This window comes from Brassica napus, chromosome C2, assembly GCF_020379485.1.
Source record: "Brassica napus cultivar Da-Ae chromosome C2, Da-Ae, whole genome shotgun sequence".
Classification (NCBI taxonomy): Eukaryota; Viridiplantae; Streptophyta; class Magnoliopsida; order Brassicales; family Brassicaceae; genus Brassica; species Brassica napus.
Window position 1 is genome coordinate 6920253 of NC_063445.1, and position 27165 is coordinate 6947417.

At 37.3% G+C, this 27165-nt stretch overlaps 6 protein-coding genes across 6 annotated transcripts; 4 read left to right on the forward strand and 2 right to left on the reverse strand.

The window, feature by feature from the left end:
* The first annotated feature begins 4612 nt into the window (after positions 1 to 4612).
* On the forward strand, positions 4613 to 7237 carry LOC106446566. The gene is made up of 3 exons (XM_048746898.1): positions 4613 to 4819; positions 5184 to 6685; positions 6768 to 7237. The coding sequence occupies exons 2-3, from the start codon at positions 5240 to 5242 to the stop codon at positions 6942 to 6944; spliced, it is 1623 nt and encodes a 540-aa protein (XP_048602855.1). The 5' UTR covers positions 4613 to 4819; positions 5184 to 5239; the 3' UTR covers positions 6945 to 7237.
* A 4694-nt stretch (positions 7238 to 11931) lies between these two features.
* On the forward strand, positions 11932 to 14742 carry LOC106446564 (serine/threonine-protein kinase BSK5-like). Its single transcript, XM_013888334.3, has 10 exons — positions 11932 to 12288; positions 12382 to 12590; positions 12681 to 12816; positions 13012 to 13145; positions 13234 to 13339; positions 13412 to 13497; positions 13565 to 13753; positions 13840 to 14004; positions 14078 to 14191; positions 14266 to 14742. The coding sequence occupies exons 1-10, from the start codon at positions 12207 to 12209 to the stop codon at positions 14512 to 14514; spliced, it is 1470 nt and encodes a 489-aa protein (XP_013743788.2). The 5' UTR covers positions 11932 to 12206; the 3' UTR covers positions 14515 to 14742.
* Positions 14743 to 14915: 173 nt separating this feature from the next.
* On the reverse strand, positions 14916 to 16162 carry BNAC02G10390D. Its single transcript, XM_048746899.1, has 3 exons — positions 15761 to 16162; positions 15638 to 15680; positions 14916 to 15311 (listed from the first exon to the last, which is right to left on the reverse strand). The coding sequence occupies exons 1-3, from the start codon at positions 16037 to 16039 to the stop codon at positions 15178 to 15180; spliced, it is 456 nt and encodes a 151-aa protein (XP_048602856.1). The 5' UTR covers positions 16040 to 16162; the 3' UTR covers positions 14916 to 15177.
* Positions 16163 to 17310: 1148 nt separating this feature from the next.
* Positions 17311 to 19704, forward strand: LOC106446560 (mitochondrial uncoupling protein 2). The gene is made up of 8 exons (XM_013888331.3): positions 17311 to 17638; positions 18000 to 18218; positions 18294 to 18506; positions 18595 to 18693; positions 18799 to 18903; positions 19076 to 19150; positions 19246 to 19332; positions 19442 to 19704. The coding sequence occupies exons 1-8, from the start codon at positions 17567 to 17569 to the stop codon at positions 19478 to 19480; spliced, it is 909 nt and encodes a 302-aa protein (XP_013743785.1). The 5' UTR covers positions 17311 to 17566; the 3' UTR covers positions 19481 to 19704.
* Positions 19705 to 20316: 612 nt separating this feature from the next.
* Positions 20317 to 22512, forward strand: LOC106446559 (serine/threonine/tyrosine-protein kinase HT1). Its single transcript, XM_013888330.3, has 4 exons — positions 20317 to 20478; positions 20521 to 21393; positions 21470 to 21925; positions 22007 to 22512. The coding sequence occupies exons 2-4, from the start codon at positions 20635 to 20637 to the stop codon at positions 22325 to 22327; spliced, it is 1536 nt and encodes a 511-aa protein (XP_013743784.2). The 5' UTR covers positions 20317 to 20478; positions 20521 to 20634; the 3' UTR covers positions 22328 to 22512.
* A 446-nt stretch (positions 22513 to 22958) lies between these two features.
* On the reverse strand, positions 22959 to 24052 carry LOC106449876. The gene is made up of 2 exons (XM_013891551.3): positions 23875 to 24052; positions 22959 to 23613 (listed from the first exon to the last, which is right to left on the reverse strand). Exons 1-2 carry the CDS (start codon positions 23906 to 23908, stop codon positions 23159 to 23161), a joined length of 489 nt encoding a protein of 162 aa, XP_013747005.2. The 5' UTR covers positions 23909 to 24052; the 3' UTR covers positions 22959 to 23158.
* Positions 24053 to 27165: the final 3113 nt, after the last annotated feature.

Sequence of the window (27165 nt, forward strand, 5' to 3'; positions counted from 1 at the left end):
CCATGATCTCAAGTGCTACCTTGTATGCAAATAAATCATCAATGTTGATATCTTTTCTGTTCCATTGTTTTCCAGACATCACATGGTTTATAGAGATCTCTTGATTGTCCGGCTCTGGTGTCCCGTGAAGTCCAGCGTCCCGGACCTCACTTGGAGGAACGACCGGATCATCGGGTGTGGACGGTTCACTCGGCTCGACCGTCATGGTCGGCTCGACCGTTCCATCTATGTCCTGGACGGTTTTCTTAATGCTCTCGGATCCAGCACCTTTCTTGGATTTCCGGGGCTGTTTGTCTTTGGAACCAATTGGTCTGCCACGTTTTAGACGTTGCTTAGACTCTGTAGCCACTTGACATTGTCCATCATGGACGTCTAATCTTACAGGTGCATTACACGCCGGGATATGTGATATTGTCACTCTATTTGGGTCAGCAAATGTATCTGGCAATCTATTAGCTAGCTCTTGAAGATGTATTATCTTCTGGACTTCTAAATCACAATCTTTAGTCCGAGGATCTTGCCAAGATGTCGATGGTCTAAACCATTCTATTTCTTTTGTTATCAACCGGCTGTTATCTCCCCCTAAGGACGGATATGTGGACTCATCAAACTGTGAGTCTTCGTATCTGGCCTTAAACAAATCACCGGTTGTTGGCTCAAGATACTTTATAATACTTGGGGATTCATATCCTACGTATATTCCCATCCTCCTCTGCGGTCCCATCTTAGTTCTCTGTGGTGGAGTAATTGGAACGTAGACGGCACATCCAAATGTTTTGATGTGGGACACGTCTGGCTCATGACCCGTAAGTAATTGGGATGGTGAATATCTATGCTCACTAGATGGTCTGATGCGAATCAGTTCCGTAGCATGTAAAACCGCATGTCCCCATGCTGATACCCAAAGTTTAGACTTCATAAGTAATGGACGGGCTATCAGCTGGATACGTTTAATGAAAGATTCGGCCAAGCCGTTCTGTGTATGGACATGTGCCACGGAGTGTTCTACATTTACCCCCATGGACATACAGTATTCATTAAACGCCTGGGACGTGAACTCACCAGCATTATCTAGACGTATAGTCTTGAGTGGAAAGTCTGGAAAATGTGCTCTCAGTCTTATCATCTGAGCAAGCAGCCGTGCAAAGGCTAAGTTCCGGGTGGACAACAGACATACATGCGACCATCTGGTCGATGCATCAATGAGGACCATGAAGTATCTAAACGTCCCACAAGGTGGGTGTATCGGTCCACATATGTCCCCTTGGATTCTTTCCAGAAAGTTTAAGGTTTCTTTATTAACCTTGGCTGGTGATGGCCTAGTTATGAGTTTCCCTTGTGCACATGCAGCACATGTGAGATTTCGTGGGATCACTCCTTTAAACGTGTGCCCTAATGAATTCATCATTAGTTTTCGCATCATTACTGTTCCGGGATGGCCAAGCCGGTTATGCCATAAAGTGAATAGCTCTGAGGTATTTGCCTCGACCATACTGATCCGTGCATAGTAAAGACCAGTAGACATTGCGGGCATGGTCTCTAGGATCTTTTTATTGCCTTTGGTGATCAGAGTTATGTTAAGGAATTCTTTGTTTCCTTCTTCCCATGTTTCAAGGTGAAAACCGTTCAACCTTATGTCTTTGAAACTCAATAAGCTTCTTCTAGAGCTTGGGGAATACAAGGCGGTTTTGATCTCTAGGTGAGTGCCTTTGGGCATCATCACATAGGCCTGGCCGTGACCTTCAATCAGGCTGGCCTCACCCGCAATGGTTTGTACCTTTGCACTTTGCAATGTGAGATTCATGAAATACCTTTTGTCTCTAAGGATCGTATGACTTGTGCCACTATCCACCACAAGTATACTCATCTCATCATTCATTTCTATAAGTAAAATTTACTAGACTTTAGAGACTTTGTAAAACTTTTATTATAAATGTCATTTCTTAAAATAAAAACACCAAATCAAAGACATAAAGCAATAAGACAATGTGATTCGAAAAACTAGTCCTTTAGACAATCAGAAGTTTCAAAATCCATTTGGTCATCCTTGTTGTCCCTGTCGGATTCATTATCAGCATCATACCCATATCCTTTGTCATCATGATCGTTTTCTTGGATCATGTTTGCCTCCGGGTTCTTGTTCTTGATACTCTCTTGATAGAGTTCGCACAAGTGCTTTGGAGTTCTGCAGTTCTTGGCCCAATGATTGTCCATCCCGCATCTGTGACATAAGGACTTGGACGTGTGAGATGGTTTGGATATGCCACCTCGTCCACGGCCATAACTCCCTCGGCCCCGACCGTAATTGGAACCACGACCACGGTTATTGTGGTTTCCTCTTCGGCCGGTTGAGTAGTTATCTCGACCGTTATGATTGTCACGCCTACGCCCCCTGTACCCACCACGGCCATGACCGTATGGTTTCCTGTTGTCTTGGGCATAGTAGGTTTCTTTGGGATCTTTCTTTTCAATGTCATGGGCTTCGGGTAATGGTGCTGTCCCGGCCGGTCTAGCTCCACTGTTCTTCATGAGAAGCTCGTTGTTTGCCTCGGCCAAGAGTAGACAGGAGATCAGATCAGTGTATGTGGCAAAACCTTTTGTTCTATATTGCTGTTGCAACACAGAATTCGACTGATTGAAAGTCGTATAGGTCTTTTCAAGCATCATCACATCAGACACTTCTTCACCACACAGTCTTAGTATTGACACGATTTTGAACAAGGCCGAGTTGTACTCATCCACGGACTTGAAGTCCATGAATCTGAGATGCATCCAATCGTGCCTTGCCTTTGGAAGCAACACCATCTTTTGGTGATCATATCTGTGCCTTAAAGCATTCCAAAGGTCCAATGGATTCTCAATCGTCATGTACTGATCCTTAAGACCTTCAATGAGATGATGGCGCATATAACATATGGCTCTGTATCTATTCTTTTCATTCTCATTACTGTCCTCGATGATAGTATCACCGAGTCCCTTGGATTTTAGACTAATCCTTGTGTCTAGCGCCCACTGTAAGTAATTGTCTCCGGAGAGATTCAGGGCTGCATAGTCTCTGTTTGCTATTTTCGACATCTGATCCACATTATCATATAAGACATTAGATTCATAATGGGATCACGTGGCCGCATGATATATGCAAGCTCGGCCACAACACGTCTTATGCATTTATGATGTTCAAAACAAATCTATTTCGACCATGGTGCTATCAAGCAAGCCGCACGGCTATATGAACAATCAATAGGTTCGGATATGCAATTCTAAATTTACCATGGTGCGATCAATCCTAAAAAAAAAACAATTCTACATGTACCAGGAAGTTTTAATGCCACACGGCCATATGAGTTTAATGCAATCAGATTCGAGAATATGTGTTTCTATATGCTGGCCGATCAGTTGTGAATGCAATACCATGTTCAGATTTATGCAGAAACGATTTTAAAACATTCCTATGATTCTTAGGGTTTCAATCTTTAATTTTCTATCAATCTTATGTTTAAGGTTTCAAGGCCTTAAGTATTTCAGTTTCAGACAGATTAATTCAATCAATCTAAACATTCCTAAACCTCAATTCAGATCAGAAATCAATCAATCAATATCAATCTTAAAATCGGCTAGTGTTTCCTTTAGGGGTTAGGGTTTTCGATTCCTTAGTTTAGGGTTTGCCAATTTCAGTTTTAATCAATCAACAATCAAAACAGGTTCTAATAGGAATCGATTCATGTTTCTAGTTCTTTAGAGATTTTCGATTTTAGTCTTAAGTTTCTTTTAGGGTTTCATGGTTTCCATAATGATGGAATTAGGGTTCTTACTCTCTAAGTTCTCAGATTGTGTTTATACCTTAGTTTAGTAGGGGTTTATGGACCGGACCACCAGAGAACGGATGGAACTTCGAGCTGAGATGATCGGACGTCTGCTGCTTCCTATCGGGTCTCGGATTGGACGATCGTGGGCTGGAGGCGTCTCGGCTGTGAGCTGATCGGGTATCGGATCGTCTCGGGCCGTCTCGCGGGGTTCGGGTTCGATCGCGAGCTGTTCTGCGGTTCTTCTCGGTCTGGAACGTGATCTGAGAAGCTGAGATGGGATTTCTGAGTTCTTGATGAACAAGAGACAAGGTTAGGTTTAGGTCTTTGGTTTTGGATCGCCGGCTTGGACTTTTTGGGTTTCTAGGTTTCGATTTTGGTCTCAGGGTTCAGAGGCTATCGTGCTGATAACGTGTTGTGTGCAAGAGTGAAATCGTGTGTCTCTTATCTTATTAATCTCTGAATCAAAGTGTTCCCTTATATAGGGGATACAAGGGATAAGTAAAAAGGAAAGTATCCAAATCATAAATCTAGAGTGAAAAGGAAAACCTCCTAATAGATAAACATGAAACATAAATGGAAACATTATCCTAAAGAGGCGGCCGACTCTCTCTCCCCTTTGGGCCGCGGTCTCTCTCTCTCTATGGGCCTCGGTCTTGGCCTTTGGCTTCTAGCAATCCATATTGTACATAACACTTTCAGTATTTTGACTATTTTGTAATCTTTTGGTAACAAGCACACGTAAACGTGCATATATTAATATTATAAAGATACAATCTAAAAAAAAAAAAATGAAACAATCTCAACCGCATGATTTACGCTTTACTTCATTATCTAACCGTTGGATCATGTTCGTTCCCAGTCACACTCACTCTCCTTTCCTCTCTCTCTCTCTCTAGCTTTTATACTTTTCTGATCTTCACTTTGCTGATGGACTCTCAAGTGGTATCTTCTGTGTATCTTCTTCTCCTTCTTCACCGGTTCTGCATTCTTCTCTCTTAATTACCCTGTTTGAGGTAATTTCTCTATGTGTTTTTTCTTTTTTTTTTTTTTTTTTAATCTGAGGACGTTTCTTGGCTTTGATTCGGTAGAGACAGACGTTTACTTTTTTTTTTTGGTGAGCTAAGAAACAACTCCATAGATTGATCCATTTTGTGGATCCGCCAAAACTTTTGAATCGAATCTTAAATTTGTTTAGGTTAGTTCCTCATAAATGCGAGGATAAATTATTTAGCTGTTTCTTCGGGGGTCCATCCTTGTTATCTCCCATTTACCATTTTTTTTTTCTGAGTCCGATCCGTGAGGACCACTTGAAATATTTAATGATTTTTTATGTGATTTATTTTGTTTTTTCTTTGTGTTCATTTTTTCATGATCCAGGAAGTCTATGTCGGTCCTTAAGCGGGATTGAATGTGAATCCAAAGTTACTATCTAAATGGAATGTGCTACTTCGTCTCAACCATTGCGTACTCCAGTGAAACAATGCCTGGAGACTCGTTCTGGTGGTGTTGAGCCAGAGCTTGTCAAGTATATGTCCAAGCTACCTGTTTTCTTGGAGAGAGCTGATACCACCCCTCAGGAGAATCTCTTGAGCGTCGGTGTTCTTCCCTGGAGCCGCTTGGAGAATTGGCACCTTAGTCATAATAACCGGATGCTGATGATGCCAGTCAAGAATAGGTTTCCTTCTTCATTGGTTCCGCCGCCTAGTGATAAATCCTCTGCTGGAGCGAGGATTGTGCATCAGAGGAGACACCGTAGCTCGCGGCAGACAAAGAAACCTAAAGACCATAGAGGAGGTCTCAGCGTACCAGATGAGCAGCAGCTGGTTCTGAACACTAATGCACAAGATGGATTTGAGAAGAAGGTTCCTAAAGGGAAGATCTGCCCCAGAACTGTAATCTCTATGGCTAATATTAGTAGAAACAAGAAGAGTGAAAAGAAGCAAGAGGAAACCAAGCTCTATCACTCAACTAAGAAGCTGTCTCTAAAAGAGGCTAAGACCTCCAAGAAGAGTTCAACTGTTGTTGAAGTCGATTACTCTACTCAACATTCTTGCCCCTTGCCATGTAAATTAGCTGCTGATGATGGCTGTGAAAAAGAAACAAGCCATTTAAGAAGGTTTATAGAACCTCTGCTGAAGCCAAGAGCAACTCACTCTTCTGGCGTTCAAAGAAAAAAACTGGGTATCACCGGTTGCAAAACAGTAAATGTGAATGATTCAGCTCACGAGAAGAAGAATGTTCGAGCTGTTCTGCATGCAACAGTTAAGAACAACCAGCCACTCTTTACATTTACAGTGAACAAAGAAACAAACATTATTGCAGCCACACAAAAGAAAACGGGAAGCTCGGACGAGGGTGAATGCATTAGTGTTTACACGTTCTTCTCTGTCAAAGACTATAAGAGAAACAGCTCATGGTTAAACCAAAGAGGCAGAGGCCAAACGCATGGTGTTATCATCTCTAACGTTGTTGCTCAGATGCGGGTCTCCTCGAGCTCTTCTTTGCCATCCTCTGGTTCCATCAGAGAGTTTGTTCTCTTCTCTGTGGAGCTTGATCAAGAGAGCGTGGGAAAGTCTGATCTGCAGCTGAAAAACGAGCTAGCCGCGATCATTGTGAAGAGGGCATCACTAAATCGCAATGCAGTAAATAAAGAGGTTGAAGAAGATAACATCAAAGACATTAGTGCTACGGTCATACTTCAAAGCGGTGTTCATAGTATGCCTCATAAAGGAGGAGGGCCGTCGTCTTTGATACAGAGATGGAGAACAGGTGGGTCTTGCGATTGTGGAGGTTGGGATATGGGCTGCAACCTCAGGATTCTTACAAATCAGCACTGCAAGAATTCAACAACTTCAAACTCATTCGAGCTTTTCTTTTTGGTACAGAATCTCTACTTTAGTTCCAAATCCAATCTCTCTTAGGCTTCATCATCACTTTCCTACATTTGTTTTTTCTTTTCAGGGAGAACAAGCAGCAGAGTATCCATTTTTGTGCTATGAACCACTCAAGGAAGGGATATATTCAGTTGTGTATGATTCATCCCTTTCACAACTACAAGCTTTCTCTATATGTATGGCACTTGCTGAGAGTAGGAAAATGTCAGAGATCACCCTTGATCGATCACAAAAGCTCTTGTGATGAACATAAAGCTAGAGTGGAAAGTGTGTTAGTCCCGGACCAAATGTTTAAATCCTAATGGCAACTATCACCTGTTGGGCGGGTCTGAAGTTTATATTATTACTTCAAACCCAAATTTTTACTTACAGGTTAGTGTTAAGCCTAGTGTAAGTCAGTTGCAGGAAATAAGAAAGCAGCAAGATCTTTTAAAGTAGCTAGTTTAAATGGTGTATCCAAAAGATAAATGATCTTCCCAACTCTTTAAGTGTGAATATTTTATATCTTATTCTCTATGTATGTATAATGTTGGTCTACTTTTAAGCTGTGAAAATCTTTGGTCTCTGGAAGTTTAAAGGGGCTTTTTTGGTGTTGCCATGTGATTCATTGTCATTTGAATCTCTCTTTTGAGGCAGCAAAATCGGATTTGGATTCACAAGAACCATGCATGTTTTTAAGCCTGCCTCAGCTGATCAGACAAGTTCGATGATCTTAAAAACACTCCACGTATAAGTTATAGACGAATATGTTTTTTTAGTAACACATATATAAGTCTCAGTTTTGCATCAATTTGAGTTTTTCTGTTAGTACATATTTTTAACTTTTCTTTTAAAGTCAAAAAGATGAATCTTATTTATAAGAAAACAATAAAAATGTTCCCATCGTTCACGTGGAGTTGTTGTTTATGTTGTCACAAAGACGGTGAGAAACAGAGTGGATTTTATAGTTTTATGAACTTTGAACACACAACAAGCAACATGGTAGACCCATCAATATCCAATTTGCCATATGCCCAGAAAAAGACTATAATTCTTCACATCATTTAGAAGATTATCCGAGATTTCACAAGAAGACATTTTCTTTGTCTAAATGATTATCTGGATGTTCTGTTCTTTGTCTAACTTTTAATAAATATTAACCAAAATTAGACATCTCCATAAATTTAACCATTGCAGATTGCACTAGGCATTTTAAAAATGAATCTATCCTTAGAAGAATATATACAAGTTAGATGAGGTATCCACAATACAAAACATAACATTTGACTGAAAGGCCCTTTCTCAATTTTAGGTTTTCTTGCGCATATAAAAATATATTAGGTGCCAAAATATGATTTTGTTAGTGGTTTCTATATTTCTTGAGCCAAGAGTCCAAGCAGTCTTTGACACATGCAATTTAAGTCTCCGAAATGAATAACACTCCATTGTTAATAAGAAATATTATTATTATCTTCACTTATTTTGCTTATAGTGGTCCTGACTTGTGGTCACTTAAGAGCATCTTAATTTAGGCTAAAATGTGTCCCCCAAAGGACAACAAACATCTCCTTGGCACAGGCGTGAAGTCATCTTCTATCACTACTTACCATATTTATCATCAAGATCCTATTTGTCTCCACCAACCAACATTAGTTTTTCTTATGAGAAAATACATATATATGATGATTGATAGTATATGTATTACAGAAGCTTTTGACTTGCATATAAAATGCTTCATGGACCTCTTTCGTTTTGTTGAGTCACCGTCTGCGTCATTTTAGCTGGAAAGTTCTTAGCGTATGGGTTCAAATGCACATATAGTATAATTTAATTAAAAGGTGAAAAGTGAAAACCAGATTAACAATATCGTTTCTTGATCAAACTAGCATTTTGAAAACTGTTTAGTGTGGCGAAGACATTATTAGTTAATTGGATACAATATACTGGATAATAGTTACTACGTTAAGATTCTATATTGAAAAATTTACATTATAAGACACATTCTCACTTTCTATTAACACATACAAACACTTCTTGCTGGTGACACACTTTCTTTGAAGTCATTGTCTCTTATACCCCCAACTACCACTCTCATCATTCTTCATTTTTCTAACTAAACTAATTCGTCCAATTAAACAGATAAATAAAAAAGATAACAAAATACACAACTATTTACTCTTATCTCTCATGTCTCGATGTTAAAATTCAAAATCACTTTTTTGGTTTCACGATTCTCTTTCACCATCTCCCTCAAATTGAAGAAGAACATGAAGAAAGTGATTTTGCGGAAGCTTGTTTGATTTCAATTTTTCACTTTACTCTTCTTCTGCTAATACTCCAACCTCTATGATTTTCTTTTTTTCTCTGTAAATTGCGAACCATGGCCAAATCGAAGTCGAAGTCGGAGAAAAAGGGAAAGCTTCTTAGTCAACCAACTTCACAGAAGCTTGTCAACGGAGGCTTGTATTTAGTCTACCTTAACTTTTTTCTCCTTCCAATAGTTGTAGATATATAGATCTATAATAGTAGCATATATGCAAATCTATTTTCTGGTTTTCATACCATACACCTTCGTCAAGAGTTGTAGATCTAGTCTATAGATCTATAATAGTAGTGTATACACGAAAGCTCGCTCTGTCCAAGCCATCGCAATCCTCCACCACAAGATTTATCGTCAAACCCACTTACTCAGCGTGTCCATGCTCTGATTGATGTCGTGAATACCAAACAGCTTTTAAGCATAAAAAAGAAGGAAACAGCTACGAGCATTGTTTCCATGGAAGAACCTTGAGCTTATACTTTCCAGAGTAATGTAATTAAGCAACAAAGAGTGAGTTTTTAATCATTCCCCTTGTCATTTCTTTGCTTATACTTGACAATGTCTCTCTCAATTTGTTGAAAGGTTGTAACTTTGAAGAACATTTGGAAAGAGTAACAGAATTTAGTTTAAAAAAAATCATTTTTTAATGATTTAAGAGAATGTGTTTTTGCAGTAAGGTGGAGTTGGCTTTCTTTTATGTCAAAACACATGAAGGAGAAAAAGAGAGTGGCAAGTGACAACGAGGGTGAATGATGTCAAGCTGTTACTATATCACGACTGGTTATGTATCAAGGTGAATGGATCCAGTCACTGTTTTTTTCTGAAGAACAAAACTTTCAAGTTAAGGGTGAAATATGTTTGGATTTTAGATGCTGGAACATCCTTTAGGTTCAGCTTTAAGCAGTCATTAAGTCTTACAAGTTTCTATCAATTTGTTAAGGTCTCTTTTAAAGGCGTCGAATCAGGTACTGGTGCTTTGAACCTTTGTATGATTTGTCTACAAACTTTGTTCACAAAAATCTTGTCCACAAAATTTTGTACATAAAATTTGTAAGATTGAGATTTTTGTCAATAAAATCTTGTCCATAAAATTTTGTACACTAAATGTCTCTGCCATATCAGTGGATATTTTGAATTTGTCCATCAAAAATGCATCTACAAAATACCAAAACGCTATCCACAAAGCACAAGTCCACGACTATTTCAAATGTGTCTATCAAAAATGTATCCACAAAATTGTGTCCACAAATATCACAATACACAGTATGAAATTTAAATTTGATTTTTATAAATATTAAAATACATATATACATATGGATATCAAAATATAAAGAAAAAATTAATAATTTATTTTATGTGTTTATATATTTATTTATACAGTAGGATATAAAATAATGACGCGTATAATATGTTGGGAAATTTAAAAAGTTACTTTTAGTATAAAATACTCTTTTGCTAGATATAAAACTTTTAGTATAAAATACTCGTTTGCTAGATATAAAAAGAGTTAAAGTATACAGACTCTCTCTTTTATTTTTGTGTGTGCTTTCATTTTTTTTATGGCAATTGTGCTTTTCCAGCCATTGGATTTTCTTTTAAAATTTTAAACTTGTGGTCATAATTAATTCTCACGTACCTTCATAACTGGTACAAAGAAACTAAAGTCATAGGAAAAGGCTCTTGTCCCACTAATTCAACCGAATCAAACAAAAAAAAAGAAAATTGTCACGTTTGTCAAACAGAGGGCATTTTGGTCCAAAAATTACTTTGGAAACTGGGAATGTGCTCCTCCAGCTAGAAGTGTCTTATATTGTCAAAAAAATAGAAATGTGTTTTAATTGGTAAGGCACTCTTCTATATTCTTGTTTATCTATCCTTTCTGGTTATTACATAGATGGGTTCCTCTTCTATATTCTTGTTTATCTATCCTTTCTGGTTATTACATAGATGAACCCAAATGATATTCACCCCCACACGCATGCACACATGGTTTTGACTTTGACCATTCAGTTTACAGTTTTGTCCCTGATTTATAAATCTTCATTGTTATTATAATTTTTTCTTACAGGTTCCATACTAATTTTATAATTATAAACCCGACGTTTCAGAGTTGCTAAAACGCATTTAAAATAATCATTTTCAGAAATGCAAGAAAATTTAAACATCCATTTTATAAGCATTCTTAAACTTTCTAAAACTTCCATATCATTCATTTTCCTAGATTTCTAAAATGTTATCTTCACGAGTTTGTGATATTTTATTGTTTTTTAGTTTGATGATGTCTTAGGACATGATTAACCCTAGCACTCCAAATGATATGTTTAATTTTTTTTTTTTTAGTTTTTGTCTGATTAAAAAAAATTAAAAATTAAAAATGAACCAATCGCGGACCACCACGTGTCAGTGGGATCCGCGAACAGTGGGAACAACCGGTGCTTACTACGCTTGTTTAAGCGCTGCTGCTTCCATTTTTTTTTTAAAAAACACATTACAAAATGGTGTTTGGGATCCATTTTTAGAAATTATATCACATTGACAGTACTCATGTTGCACATCTTTTAAAAGTGTTACTAAAAAAATCACGTTGACAGATTAATTGGTTCATATTATTTAGAGGGAGTGATACATTATTTTGAGTATCTAGAGATAAGATGGCAAACATAAATTCGTTGAAGAATGTAGTTAGTTTTTTAGCGCGAAATTTTTATATGATTAATAATATGGCAAAAATAAATTTATTTTATATGATTCATAGCTTTAGTTAAATTTGTAAAATATATTTAAATTTCTACTATCATATATTTTTGAAAAGTGAGATGATGAGTACTTAAATATTAGTAATATATAAACCAGTGAACAAATATACTGTTTTATTCAGTTGAAAATCTAGTTTGAAATAAATAGTCCACATTTAGAAAAAGAGAAAAAATGAAAGATATTTTCTGAAAAACCAAAGTGAAAAAAGGAGAAGAGAGAGAGAGAGAGAGAAACATTGGATCCACAAGTATTATACTGTTTTCTTTCACCAGTGTCTTCTCCAGTACGTGCGCTATATAAATTTTCTCGCAGATTCCTTTCCTTTCTCCTCGAGAAAAAAAAAAAAGAAACCTTTTTTTCTCTTCCTCTTCGCATCTCAGTAAGTGAGACTCAGAAAAAGAATCTCTTAAGCTTCTCCTTAAACCTTTGATCAAAGCTTTCAAAACACAAATGGGACTTCGCTGCTCTAAGCTGTCTCTCTGCTGGTGGCCAACACATCAGAAATCAACTCTCAACGACGCTTCTGATCTAGGTAGAACCTTGTAAAGTAGAAAGTCTCTAGCTTTAACCGCATTTACATTTCTCTAAAAATTTGAGTTTTTTTTTTTTTTAACTTTTCCGACAGAAAACGGAACGGAGGATTTGCCGTCGTTTAGTGAGTTCAGCTTCGATCAACTACGAGCTGCCACTTCAGGTTTCTCTACGGATAGCATCGTCTCCGAACACGGCGTTAAAGCTCCCAACGTCGTTTACGAAGGCAGACTCGAAGATGGCCGTTGGATCGCTGTTAAGCGCTTCAACAGATCCGCTTGGCCCGACACTCGTCAGTTTCTTGTACGAACGCTCTTAAAGTTTCTTCCTTTTGCTCATTTTCAATTGATGGGTCTTGTCATTTTCATTGTTGTTTACTGTTCCATTTGATAGGAGGAAGCAAAAGCTGTGGGGCAGTTGAGGAGTGAGAGGCTGGCGAACTTGATTGGGTTCTGTTGTGAAGGAGATGAGAGACTGCTCGTTGCTGAGTTTATGCCTTTTGAAACTCTCTCTAAGCATCTCTTCCACTGTAAGGGAACAACAGTCTACTTGTTTGGTCTGATCAACTCTTTAGGAGATTTAGTTTGTCTACTTGTTTGGTCTGATCAACTCTTTAGGAGATTTAGTTTGGAAGTTTCTATTTTAGGTTTCATCTTTATTACTTGGAGATTGAAAGATCTCTTAAATGCTATTTGTTGATAATGTGTGATGATGATGTATGCAGGGGATAGCGAGCCAATGAAGTGGGCGATGAGGGTGAGAGTGGCTTTGTATCTTGCTCAAGCACTCGAGTATTGCAGCAGCAAAGGTCGCGCCTTGTACCATGATCTCAACGCTTACAGGATCTTGTTTGACCAGGTCCACTCTTCAGCTCACTATTATCATCTTTGACATCTCTTTCTTATTGTGCTTAATCTTTAATCATGTTCTATAATCTGAATTACAGGATGGTGATCCGAGACTATCTTGTTTCGGTCTTATGAAGAATAGTAGAGATGGGAAGAGTTACAGTACTAATCTGGCTTTCACACCTCCTGAGTATCTAAAAACAGGTCAGTTAACTGATATGAGATTCAATGGTGTCAGCTTATATATCTGATGTGTGTTTTATCATTACCATACAGGGAGAGTGATTCCTGAGAGCGTGGTCTACAGCTTCGGAACGCTGTTGCTAGATCTTCTCAGTGGCAAACACATACCACCAAGCCATGTAAGCTCACATTTATAAGCACACTAAACACCTCTCAGCTTTTCTTATGCTTACCATTGTTGTGCAGGCGCTTGATCTGATTCGTGGGAAGAACTTCATGATGCTAATGGACTCGGCTCTTGAAGGTCATTTCTCTAATGATGATGGAGCCGATTTGGTTCGCTTAGCTTCCCGTTGTTTGCAGTATGAAGCTCGTGAAAGGCCAAATGTGAAATCTCTTGTTACTTCACTCGCTCCTCTTCAGAAGGAAACTGATGTATGCGCTCACACTAAATCAACTTCCTCTTCATATATCTTGTGACTCTCATCTTCTTGTTCTGTTATCTTTATTGTCTGCTTCAGGTTCCGTCCTATGTCTTACTGGGGATTCCACATGGAGCTGCTTCTCCAAAGGAAGCAACGTCGCTGACCCCTCTTGGTGATGCTTGTTCAAGACTTGATCTCACCGCGATTCATGAGATTCTTGAGAAAGTGGGGTACAAAGACGATGAGGGCATAGCAAATGAGGTATGTACAAAATCCTGTGTAGTCTTCCATTGAGATCATCATCCTTATGTTCATTTTCATTTGCAATACACAGCTCTCATTTCAAGTGTGGACCGACCAGCTTCAGGAGACTCTAAATGCCAAGAAACAAGGAGATGCTGCGTTCAAAGGCAAAGACTTTGTCACTACCATTGAATGTTACACGCAGGTAAGGAACAAAAAGCTGCTTACTTAAGAAGAAACATATTTGCCTGAAAACTTAACTCAACCTGTGTTTCTCAGTTCATAGAAGATGGGACAATGGTATCGCCAACGGTTTTTGCAAGGAGGTGTTTGTGTTATCTGATGAGCAACAAGCCTCAAGAGGCACTTGGTGATGCAATGCAGGCGCAAGTAGTGTCTCCTGAGTGGCCAACGGCTTTCTATCTCCAGGCTGCTGCTCTCTTCAGCCTTGGAATGGATAAAGACGCCTGTGAAACCCTAAAAGATGGAACTTCCTTGGAAGCTAAGAAACAGAATAACAGAAACTGAAAGCTTTAAGTGTATAGGTTTATTCTCTCTCTTTCGTCTTCTGAAGAAAAGCCTCATTGTCTTTTGTTTCATTTATCAAGCATTTGAGCTAGCTCGTGCTAAAATTGTGAGTTCCAATTTGAAGAGATGATTCAAAACTCAAATGTGATTTGAATCAAGAAAAGAAGGATCTTTCTCATTTATGTCCAAGATCTTTATCTGCTAATGATTTTTTTTCTTTGAACATAATTTAACGAGCAGTAAAAGATGAAAATATTTGAACAAAGCTATCTATTCTATTACCAGTCTTTCAAAGCCAAAAATGTTTTTGTCTAGAAGAGGCAAGACCTTCATCTGGTGACTGGTCGGTTCTCAATAAAAAGTCTAAAAAGAGTTTATCGATACAAACCATAACCTACAGCTGGTAAATAAACTCTCTTATTAGATGTTTAAAACCGGAAGATCTACCAAACAAGTTGATACAAAATAGTAGCTCAAAATCCATCTCAAGAAGCGTACAAGTCTTTATAAGATGAACCTAAAACCAAACATCATCCGAGGATCATAGATCTTTTTTCCTGCAAAGCTACCGACAGATTCAACAGTGACTTATCAAGAGTTGTATCTTCCAAAGGTAATAATAAACTGCAAACAGATACCACACAAACAGTGGAAGCAAACAGATCAAGCAGCTTGTACTTCAGCGGCGGGTGCAGAGCCTGTTGTTGCAGGTGTGGTCTTGGACAGGTTAGGGATATACTTCCAGCAGCGTTTGTGAACTCCGCTTATCTTCTTAGGAGCTTCCGCAGCTCGCAAACCTGCATTTGCGAATATGTTAAGTCTCACTAAAGCTGCATAATCTTAACATCAGTGCAATTAAGAAGACCATCGACTTTACTTCATTTAAATGACGAAAAGGTTTGGACTTTCTGATCAATTGGGAGTAGGATCTTAGCCATTACTTCACATAAATGACGAAAAGGTTTTAGACTTTATGATCAATAGCGACTAGGAACTTAGCAGTAATTCATATATTTAACGAAAAGGTTTAGACTTTAGGATCAATAGCGAGTAGGAACTTAGCATTACATCATACATATGACGAAATGAGATCCAAGAAGCAAATGATAGAACAAAAACTCACCATCTTTGTGAACAATTCCCCAAGCTTTGCCATGCCTACCATCCTGCATTTGAATCCAACGATCAAACACAACAAACCCACAATGCTTTTGTTGACAACAGAAGAAAAGGAAAAGGAAGGAACCTTGTAGAGATTGATCTTAGTGATCTCGTAAGAGACTCCGTTCCAGTGAGCTTTGGCCATATGGTATCCGATTCCCCAATTGGGTAAGAACTGAGCCACCTCGATTAGGTTCTTCTTCTTCCTTCGTTTCGGTTTAATCGAATCGGAGCTAGGGTTTTCGGTCGACGGAGATGCCGCTGCCGCCGGCGCAGAGAAGTTTCTCAGGAGGTTGAGCGAGAGCCTGAAAGCACCGACGGTTTCGGTTCTGGAGATTGCTCTGTTCATAAGAGTCGCCGCCATTGTCTCTTCTCTATCTCTCGTGACGTCACTGTTGAGTTCTGATCGATCGGCGACTGAGGTTTAGGAGAAGAAGAGAAAGAACCACAAGTTTTGGTTTATTCACAAACAGAACCAAAAATATCCCAATAATTACAGTCTGACCCCGGTACTTCTGCATTTTGACTAACTTCGCCTATATTTTTTAACATTCGGTCAAACAAGTTAATTTGATAAATTAGTCTACCCTTAGTAACTTTCTTTCAGATGAGGGAGAGGACGAGATAGAACTCAGTCCAAACAAGTTTGAAAACAACAACAAAACAAAAGAAAATAAATCAAGGAAACCAATAGGACCCAAAAACAAGCAAAGGAAGAAAAACCGTGAAGACACAAACAGAGTGGAGGGTGGGGAAGGAGACCAGACTAGTCAAGGATAAGGTCTTGCCCTCTAAGAGACTTCATGTGTCTTCTTTTGCATCCTCTTCAGTCAACGATCGTAGCCAAAATGGTCCACCATGAGCTATGTATGATTGATACCGGTGATCCGTAGTGACACTGAGAGCTATTTCATGGGCGCATCTATTGCCTTGGAGTTGTGCATATGAGATGTTCCACAGTCTAAAACCACTCAGTTTATCCCGGATATGAGTCAACAGGTCTTGAAAACCAAGGAACATTTCAGGTCTAAGGATTGCTTCGCCCGCAAGGTAAGATGATGATTCAAAAACCACTTTACCAAAACGTAAGTCTGAGAGACAATCTATAGCCCAAGAAAAGCTTAAGAGCTCTGCCTCAAGCTTAGTAGAAATGGCAGAAAAAATTAGTCTACCCAGGTAGATTTGGATTTGTTTTGCATAATTGTTCTGGAACTGCATTTGTTGTGCTTAATCTAGTTTTTATATTTAATCTGCAATTATGCATACCATTCGAAGCCTTAATCCCTTCAATTTGAAGAAATGTTGTTTTGTAAGCTCTAATCAAACTTTCTAGAGAACCAAAGCTTAAATCAGGAACACATGAAGCCAGATATCTTCTTAGAATCCATATAATCTAACGTTGTGCAATAAATTTTATTTTTGACCATAATGGATGTTGGATATGTGTTCTTATCTACTTCCTGAATCAAATGAGTGTAGCTAGCTTAGTGAATGTAGTGATGAGTTACTTCTCGTTGTTACGTTGACTATTGAGTAGTACTAACCTTCTAGCGGACAAGGAGGGTCTCTCTACTCTCTAACTTAGTGACGTGTTGAACTTTAATTAGAAGACAAAATTAAAAAGCTTTCTAAAAATAATAAAAAAAAAACCTTCGATCGTACTCTGTAGGGAAATAGTAATCACACACGATAGGATTGAGACTCTCTACTTGTTTCCTCAATCCGTTTACGCCATTGAAGATCTCACTTTCCTTCATCACTACTCTTGATTCAACCCACTTTTAACAATCATCATCATCATCGTCGTCAGAGGAGAAAGTTGAGATTTTTAATCCTCATTTGCCCCAGTCGGTGCTTCTGAGATCTCGCTTATCTATAAGAGCTAACAACAATGGCGGATCGGATCGAGATCTCGTTCCTTGAAACTTTCATTTGCAGCGCTTTCGCTGCTTGTTTCGCAGAGGTATCGTCTCCCACACTCATCTCTTTCTTTTGACTTCTCATTTAGCACTCTGGATTTGATTTGTTTAAGGTTTACTGTTGTCTGCTGAATCTTCCAATTCGAGCTTTGATGATGGACTTAAGAGTCGTTGACTAGACCTTCATAGGCACCTTCACTTTCTTCAACAGCCCAAGAAAAAAGGAATCGCCTTTGATGGTCTATGACTCTTTAAGTCCATTTCGTGACGCTTATCTAATAATAAATGAGCTATGGTTTAGTGTTTTTTTTTCAAAGATGTGACTTTTTTTTGTATGTGTTTGCTTTTATTCCTGAACTATGTTGTAGTCTATTGAGTCAAAAGCCCTGATGAGTGATGTTGCAGTTATTTACTGTACCTTTGGACACAGCCAAAGTAAGGCTTCAGCTCCAAAAAAAGATCCCCACTGGAGACGGTGATAGTTTGCCCAAGTACAGAGGCTTTTTTGGTACTCTATCCATCATTGCTAGAGAAGAAGGCATCTCAGGGCTTTGGAAAGGTGTTATTGCAGGTCTTCATCGTCAATGTATCTACGGTGGTTTACGGATTGGTTTATATGAGCCTGTAAGTGAGTCTCACATCTACTTCTTTTTTTCTTCTTTTGTATACTCACTTATGCTCTGCTATATCTCTGGCCAGGTCAAGACGTTTTTGGTTGGAAGTGACTTTATTGGGGATATTCCTCTTTATCAAAAGATTCTTGCAGCGTTGTTAACAGGAGCTATAGCTATTATAGTAGCTAATCCAACTGATCTTGTGAAAGTTCGGCTACAGTCAGAAGGAAAGTTACCGGCTGGGGTTCCTAGGCGTTATGCTGGAGCTGTAGACGCTTATTATACCATTGTGAAGCTTGTTAGTAAGCTAATCATTCGAATAAACAAATGTCAATATATACTTTGTTATATATCAGAGAGTTGACTTTTTGGTTTTATAAAAACAGGAAGGAGTTGGTGCGCTGTGGACAGGGCTTGGTCCTAATATAGCAAGGAACGCTATTGTAAACGCTGCAGAGCTAGCTAGTTATGATCAAATCAAGGAGGTGGGTTGATATATTCTTTCTTTAACTCATTAGTTGTTTCTGAGAATGTTTGTTGGCTTCTACTTTTGTGTTTGGTTAGTAGATAATACTTTTATACACATGCAGATAATTATGAAAATTCCAGGATTCGGAGACAGTTTTCTAACTCATATGTTAGCTGGTTTAGCTGCAGGATTCTTTGCTGTCTGTATCGGTTCTCCAATTGATGTGGTAAGCATTCATTTTTCTTCCTTTACATAGAACAACAACAAGGTTACAATATCATTTTGAGTTATTTTCTTTGAAAGATAAAACACAAGAGACAAATAATGATTTGAGTTAGATCTATAGAACCTTATCATTCACTACTTTATTGATGTATTTGCTATGGTGTTGTTCACAGGTGAAATCTAGAATGATGGGAGACTCTACTTACCGAAACACAATCGATTGCTTCATCAAAACCATGAAGACTGAGGTTGATTGATGATACCTTTTCCCAGTCATATATTTTTTTTTCTGGAGGTCACGTTTAACACACTTTCTTGCTCTGTTATGGTGTATCTTTTGCAGGGAATCATGGCATTCTACAAAGGATTCCTACCGAATTTTACACGACTAGGAACTTGGAATGTTGTTATGTTCCTCACACTAGAACAAGTAAAGATATAAATTCTTACCCCTAATTCTCTTTTTAATTTTTGAACCTGATGATGATCTTTTTTAATCTTGTTATCTCTGCTGCTTCATCTCTTACTATATGTGACAGGTGAAGAAAGTGTTTCTAAGAGAAGTCTTGTACGATTGATTCCGTAATTCCTCGTTTAAAAAAAACATACATTGTTGTTACATATAAATTGGTTATAAAAAACCTCGAATTGTTGTTATAGCATATATACATATATACTGAAGGAGACAGCAGGCGGCCTAGATGTGAGGTGTGTTATGTGAGCTTGGTCATTTAGAGTAATATTGAATCATTCATATCCAACTTTGATTTTCTTTGTTTTTGCAAGAACTCTTTTATTTGAACTGAGACTTTATTTCAATAACTTTCCAAATCTTAAGCTGCGCCACAAATGCTTGGAACAGAAGCGAACGTGCAGTCTATATAGAAGGGTTGAGAGTTAAGACGATACTCGTGCTGTTTTTGTATGTGAGTAGATAGTGCTCCTCCAGCTCGTCTTGAGAAAAAAAAATCTCTAACAATAGATATGTATAGACGAAGATGAAGAGCTGAACCAAGAGCTTGATGAATTTCCTCTCTGCTCCAATTTTCTTTTTTAAAATTTTCATAAACACAAGAAGCGTGAGCACTTATTGAAGATCTTAATTTCGCTCAATATTATTCTCTCTCAAGTTTTTTTTAACAAAAGAAAAAGACAGACGACAGACTTTTAGTTAAATTTAGGGGAATAGGTTAGTGTGGGGTGTATAAAAAAGTTCAGTCACTAGGACCAGAAAGAGAAACGGGATTAGTTGGTTTACTCATTTTCAGTTTTGTTATGGACTGTAAGAAGGCCGACCATAATAGTACTGGGCCAAAAACCAAACCTCTAAATTTTATTTTAAAAATTTGAAAGAGAAACAAAAAAAACTTAATAATTTAAGCTTCTCAATCAGATAGAATAATAAGAGCATCTCAGAGACAGTGACAGACACACTAATCCACAGTCGTTTTGACCTATTTTCCTGAAAAAATCCATCTAATAAAAAAGAGGCGTAAGAGGTCTGGATTCCTCACTCCGATCCACTTACTTCCCTCCTCTCCCTCTCTTCATGGCTTCGTGATTCCGTGTTCCAAAGGTAACATTTCAGCTTCCAGAGTTTCCACTTCTGCTTATTTAGGGTTTCCGGCGATTTGGAGGGGAACTTAGGTTAAATGGTTGAAGACGAAAGGAGATTGCAATTCGTATTCACGGGTTAGCTTCAATCCGAGAGTAGTAGTTATAGTTTAAGAAGATGGATGAAGAGGCTTCTTCTTGGATTAGGAGGGCTAAGTTCTCTCAAACTGTTTCTTACCGTCTCAACTCCTCAAAGTTAGCGTTTTTCCCTGTTAAACTCAACCAAGAGAAGCTCCCCGGACTCAAACCAATACCTGACACGTCATCATCATCATCATCCACTAGTACGCAAGCTGATGTGTATGTTGTTGATTCCCAAGTACAGAGAAACCCTGTAACCAACAAACAGAGATCCGTTTCCCCTTCCCCTCAGATGGCACTTCCTGATGTGTTTAAGGAAGCTAGGTCCGAGCGTCAGAGGTTCTCCACTCCGCATCCGAGGAGAATGGACTCTGAAAAGGGGATGAAGCCGAAGCTGTCTCATAAAAACTCCTTTGACAAGAGGAGATCGTTCAACTTGCGGTCTCCGTCGGTTCCCATCAGAGATCTGAGCACACTGCGGATTCAGGAGAGGGTGAAGAGCATGAAGGACACGGGATGGTCCAAGATTTTTGATAACACTGGCCGTAAAGTGAGCGCTGACGATGCTGCTGAAGAGTTCCGTATCGACACGTCCAAGCTTTTTCTGGGGCTTAGGTTTGCTCATGGGCTGTATAGCAAACTGTACCATGGGAAGTATGAAGATAAAGCTGTTGCTGTGAAGCTTATCACTGTCCCTGAGGATGACGAGAATGGATGCTTGGGTGCTCGTTTAGAGAAACAGTTTACCAAGGAAGTCACACTTTTGTCACGTTTGTCCCATCCAAATGTTATTAAGGTGATTAGACTCTCTCTTTTTTTTTTTTGTTGAATGATAGTGTTATGGTTTGTGCTAAATTGTCTTCTCTTAACAGTTTGTGGGAGCGTATAAAGATCCGCCTTCATACTGTGTCCTCACGGAGTATTTACCTGAAGGGTCTCTAAGATCTTATCTGCACAAGCCTGAGAATAGGACACTTTCTTTGAAAAAGCTGATCGAGTTTGCTTTGGATATTGCGAAAGGAATGGAGTATATTCACTCACGACGCATTATTCATCGGGATCTTAAGCCGGAAAATGTATTGATCGACGAAGACTTCCAGCTGAAGATTGCTGACTTTGGGATAGCGTGTGAGGAGGAGTACTGTGACATGTTGGCTGATGATCCAGGGACTTATAGGTGGATGGCTCCTGAAATGATTAAAAGGAAACCTCATGGGAGAAAGGCTGATGTTTACAGCTTTGGATTAGTTCTATGGGAAATGGTAGCTGGAGCTATACCTTATGAGGATATGAATCCTATTCAAGCTGCTTTCGCAGTGGTACACAAGGTAAAATGTTTTGCTGTCTACTGACGATTTCATGATTGTTTTAACCATTTGAGAGCTGAATAATGTTGATCTTTGGTGCAGAACATTAGGCCGGCTATCCCTGAAGATTGCCCAGGAGCCATGAAAGCTCTGATTGAGCAGTGTTGGTCGGTTGCACCGGACAAGAGACCGGAGTTCTGGCAGATAGTGAAAGTACTTGAACAGTTTAGGGTTTCACTGGAACGTGAAGGGAGCTTGAATCTGACGTCGAACAAGATCTGCAAGGATCCAAGAAAGAGTCTGAAACATTGGATTAAGAAGCTTGGACCGCAAGGAGGAGGAGGAGGAGGAGGTGCAGGAGGCAGCAGCAGCAGCAGCGGCGGCCTTGGTCGCTCTGCCATGCCTAACCCTAAATTCGCTTGAGAGATTTGAAGTCTCTCTTCTGTATATTTATATATAAAGATACCAAAAAGGGTTCTGTGTTGTGTCCTGTTTGTGGGTTGTGATGTGATCTTTTCATCTTCTTCTCTAGATTTGTTGTGTAATGACAATCAAACTGGGGAATGGTTTGTGATTCGATGTTTATGGGATTCATTCTCGTTTCTCTACTAAGCGCACAAATACTGTTGGACTCTATCCATCTCTTCTCACCGTGCATAAGCCTTTTATATTTTATAGTGTTCATGTGTGTAATATCCAAATTTGATATGTTTTCAGAAGTTGGTTCTCAATTTCTCATCAAGAAGAGAGTCTCACAGAAGAAGAAACGGTATGGTTAGATTCTACTTGACACCATTTAATAGCCATACGACAAGCAACTCTGGGAAAAGTAGGCTGACGAGTTACTTATTATCCCAATACACATTGATCTGTGAAGTAAGATATATGAAGTAAGATCATATGCTCATCATCTTGTTCTCTCCATTTTCTTTCTACTTTGTAAGTGTATCAACGCTCTCAAGAGTTTCGATACAACCATGATTTTGTTGAAACATGGAACTTATTTAGATATTGGCATCAAGTAATATTCCAAAGGGTTTAAGACAGCCAACAATAAAGGACGAGAGCCACTTCTCAAGAGCAATAACATCAATGGCACCAACCATAGAATAAAAATCAGTCATATTACGTTTTGTACTTTCCATTACAATCTAAAGGATATGTCTGTGGAAACACGTGTTCCAATAATTGAAACTTCAATCTAACCGACACAGCCTAACGTATGTTTATTGTATCACAAGTCTTTTTTGTACCTTACTCAAGCTCATACCCTTTCTCATGAAGTTCAGTCATAACCTCATTCCTCATCCTCAACCACAGTTTCTGAGCCTCTTTGTCAAACTTCTTCTTCTCCATTTCTTTCTGGTAATTATCAGCTTCACCTTCGGACTCAACAACCCCTTTAGGCCCAATCGCTGTCCCTATCATCCCTCCCTTCGCAACAAAATCCTCCATGGCCTCTGTATCACCAGGATAAGGAAACTCACGCCGCTCATACAAATGAGCCAACTCTCTCTCCTCCTTTGGTCTCGGCTTCAGCGTCCACCACCCTAGAGGAGATGTTTCATTGTATAACCAAGCCATGCCAAAGATTGTGTAGGTGCATAGCAACGCTTTACCCCCTTGTTTCCAAAAGAACATATCGTCACGCCCTAGTCCGACCTTCTTCAGGTACTTGTTTGCATCCATTGACTTCAAAGCCTCTATTCCTGTCACACAAAAAAAAAAAAAAAAAACATCCGAATCAAAAATGAGCTTAAAATGATTTTGTTCAGGCATTTCATCGAACAACTTGGGTGACACTACTAACTTAGAACACACCAACAAGTAAAAGCCGAAACCTTTGACAAAAACAAACACAACCCACAACACTCTTTCCCCATTACTCTCTTCGACGTATATAATACTGAACATAACAGAGGCTGATTTAGATCGGATGATAAGTCAAGGGATGGTAGGAAAATTCTCACCTGTTTTAGCCTGTTGAAACTGTTTTCGCACCATGCTTCTTCTCCGGAGAGGTAAGAGCTACGACAAAGCTTCTGTATGACGATCAACGATCTTAGTTAGCCCAGCGTCGTTGGCACTTGCAGAAATTAAAACCGAAACGAAGCGAAGTCGATCTATTAAATGACTAGTATAATGGACTATTTCTAAACTTTATTTGATCATGTTATAGTTTTCAATCAAAATAAATTATTATTTTTATCAAATATTATTGCACTTAATATATATAAGAAGTGATTCAAACAAAGCTATTGAAAAGATAAAATAATTAACTATAAATTTATTTTAAAAATGGATACATGTTTACAATATTTTTCAAAAATAATTAAAATATAATGTCAAAATATAAAATATATCTTAAAATACTATAGTTGATTCATACCTTTATTTGTCTTTTTTTTTTGTTCAACACCTTTATTTGTCTATGATTCAGAATAACAAATACCTATTATAATTAACTATAAATTTTAAAATATGGTGCGTCGAATAAGTTTACCGTTTTTGTTATTTAAAATTCTACAGTTTAGATAATGATTTCATTAACACTTCATATTTAATTACTTAACGTATTTTCTTGAAAAGCGCACACCTAAGGAAAATTAACCTGTTTTGTTGGATTTTAAAGATAAGAATTCACAAATTTAAATTATTTTTATTAAAAATATATTTTATTAATTAAATTATTAATGAAGCAATAAAATTATTTTTTATCTACACACATTTAAATGTTTTAGATAGTCGTTAAAACTAATCAGCAAAAACCTGAAATTTCCAAATTAACTACAGAATATTCTTAATTAAATATTTTGAGTTAACACAGGATTTTGGCTAAGGCATTTCTACGACTTGATGGTCAGACAACCATTTAAAGCATTAAGATTAAGAAAATTTTCACCTGAAATTATAAATGGTCAAACGTTTTGCATCGTACCTTTCAAATCCATTCGTTGATGTCTCTTCCAAATCAGCATCAGCTTTGATGCTTCTTCAAAATCAGCTTTGTTTTTTTACTACATTTCTGCAGCAAATTAAAATAAATTTCAAAACTGAACAACACAAAAATATTTATGCTGTATTTTATACTCTGATTTTGCAGAATAAGTTCTATATGAACTCCAAAATTACTGTATCAGTATCAGTTTCTTTCCTCCAAAATTTAAAACTCACCACCATATAAAAAAAACTTTTAAGTAAATCCAGACAATGAACGATAAAATTTTTGAACTGATACCAAAAAAAAAAAAGATACCAAGAAACCTATCAAGCTCAAATTGAATACTTATGAGAGATAAAGGATCACTTGTTTTGCTTCGTTGAGCAACTGAAGATTGTAAAAGAGATGTTTTGACGTTCAAAAAAAGAAGAAAAGATGTTTTAACTTTTGATGAAGCTCGTAAATAAATTTGTTGATGATTGGATTTATTCTATATGAAAGAGGTGGAGAACGTGGTTTCACAGGAAGTGAGAAAGATGAATATTGTGTGTTTACGAATCAAAAACAATTTAGAGAAAAACTGTATTAATGATGCATTTATTTTTTTCTAGCTAATTTTGAAGCACAAGCCATGACAAAAATCCGTTGGTTATATGACTTATGGTTTAGTATATAAAGGATATTGACCATGACAACTTTGTTTGGGTCTTTCTATGTTGTTGAACCAAAAACGTTTGCTGATGGTTTGGACTTTGGACAGTGTTTGGACATTGTGGGCTTGTTTGTCATAAGCTTCAAATTTCCGAATCCAACTTTCCGTATTTTCTGACTACAACCTCCAAAAATTATTAACTTTTAACCAATTCTCAAAAAAATTCCAAAGTGCACAACTATTTATTCATAAAGGTTGCTATATTTTTTTTTTTGTAAAAAAAAAGTTAAACCCGGGTCTATTAAAGACACAGACTTAACTCCCGGATGGAGGTACAGCCCACGGATAGACCCTCTCCTGGACATTCAAATGAGCCGAAAGCAATAGCCCATATCCGTGTGGCCAGCGGGGTTTGAACCAGGGTTCGCCGTATTGGGTTTATTCCCTCAAGCGCCACTGGACTACCACCACTGGTTCGGTTGCTATATTCTTATATATTGAGAAACTGGGATAAACAAGTATATATATAAAAAAAAACAATTGTTAACAAGAAAGTTTGTGTGATATTATATCGGAAGTTTAATTTTGAAGTACATTGAGGATTGGTGATCTGAAATTTTGACTGAAAATATTTCTCAGAGCTAAGCTCATTTTAAGCAAAATATTTCAAATGTGGATTGACTATATCACCCAACAAAACCAAAGGTATCAAAAAGCAAAGCACGCATATAAAATCAACGGGAAAATCGTATAAAAAACCTTCAAAGTGGCAGCCACTTACACTTTAAACTTTGAGAGTATTTCACAAGCACTTTAAACCTTTAAAGTGACATTTTTATCAAAAGAAACCTCCAACCTGGCTTACTTATACTTCAAGTCAAAACGATAACCGGTACTATTCAAAATCGATGACGTGTCGATTTTCGTTTTTTTATTTTTAAAAAAAATTATTTTATCAATAAGTATTAAACTAAAAAAAAATATAAAAATTCATAAAAAAAGTTAAAACAAATCATAAAAATCACTAAAAAATCACAAAAAATCCAAATATTCACCAATTTTTTTTTTAAAATTATTTTATTAATAAAATAAATATAAAGATTCATAAAAATTCATAAAAATTCATAAAAAAGCAAAACCAATCATAAAAAGTCAATAAAATTCACAACATTCAAAATATTCACAAAAAGTATTTTAAATTATTTTATTGATAAAATAAATATAAAAATAATCATAAAATTTTACAAAAATAAAAGATTCACAACAATATTTATATTATTTTATTAATAAAATAAGTATAAAATAAATAAAGTATAAAAATCCATAAAAAATTCAAAACAAATCATAAAAATCACAAAAAAATAACAAAAAATAAAATATTCCCCCAAAAAATTAAATTATTTTATTAATAAAATAAATATAAAAATACAAAAAAATCATAAAAAAATTCAAAACAGATCATAAAAAGTCAATAAAATTCAAAAAAATTCATAAAGAATATTTTAAATTATTTTATTAATAAAATAAATATAAAAATACATAAAATACAAAAATTCATAAGAACTTTAAAACAAATCATTCACGAGAATCATTTGAAGATAATGAATTATTCTAATCTGAATTAGAGTAATCATAACCTAGACACTGACTGCTATTTTGGATTTTTTT

Bases quoted from the DNA above. Each gene is read 5' to 3' on its own strand.
- LOC106446560 (XM_013888331.3), top strand. From the start codon at position 17,567: ATGGCGGATCGGATCGAGATCTCGTTCCTTGAAACTTTCATTTGCAGC. The intron at 18,507-18,594 runs GTTAGTAAGCTA...TTATAAAAACAG, and splicing joins ATTATACCATTGTGAAGCTT to GAAGGAGTTGGTGCGCTGTG. The intron at 19,333-19,441 runs GTAAAGATATAA...TATATGTGACAG, and splicing joins TGTTCCTCACACTAGAACAA to GTGAAGAAAGTGTTTCTAAG.
- LOC106446559 (XM_013888330.3), top strand. From the start codon at position 20,635: ATGGATGAAGAGGCTTCTTCTTGGATTAGGAGGGCTAAGTTCTCTCAA. The intron at 21,394-21,469 runs GTGATTAGACTC...TTCTCTTAACAG, and splicing joins CCCATCCAAATGTTATTAAG to TTTGTGGGAGCGTATAAAGA. The intron at 21,926-22,006 runs GTAAAATGTTTT...TCTTTGGTGCAG, and splicing joins CTTTCGCAGTGGTACACAAG to AACATTAGGCCGGCTATCCC.
- LOC106446564 (XM_013888334.3), top strand. From the start codon at position 12,207: ATGGGACTTCGCTGCTCTAAGCTGTCTCTCTGCTGGTGGCCAACACAT. The intron at 13,498-13,564 runs GTAAGCTCACAT...ATTGTTGTGCAG, and splicing joins AACACATACCACCAAGCCAT to GCGCTTGATCTGATTCGTGG. The intron at 14,005-14,077 runs GTATGTACAAAA...TGCAATACACAG, and splicing joins ATGAGGGCATAGCAAATGAG to CTCTCATTTCAAGTGTGGAC.
- LOC106446566 (XM_048746898.1), top strand. From the start codon at position 5,240: ATGGAATGTGCTACTTCGTCTCAACCATTGCGTACTCCAGTGAAACAA. The intron at 6,686-6,767 runs GTACAGAATCTC...TTTTCTTTTCAG, and splicing joins CATTCGAGCTTTTCTTTTTG to GGAGAACAAGCAGCAGAGTA.
- LOC106449876 (XM_013891551.3), bottom strand. From the start codon at position 23,908: ATGGTGCGAAAACAGTTTCAACAGGCTAAAACAG. The intron at 23,614-23,874 runs GTGAGAATTTTC...TTTGTGTGACAG, and splicing joins GTTTCAACAGGCTAAAACAG to GAATAGAGGCTTTGAAGTCA.
- BNAC02G10390D (XM_048746899.1), bottom strand. From the start codon at position 16,039: ATGGCGGCGACTCTTATGAACAGAGCAATCTCCAGAACCGAAACCGTC. The intron at 15,681-15,760 runs GTTCCTTCCTTT...ATTCAAATGCAG, and splicing joins CTAAGATCAATCTCTACAAG to GATGGTAGGCATGGCAAAGC. The intron at 15,312-15,637 runs GTGAGTTTTTGT...TCGCAAATGCAG, and splicing joins GGGAATTGTTCACAAAGATG to GTTTGCGAGCTGCGGAAGCT.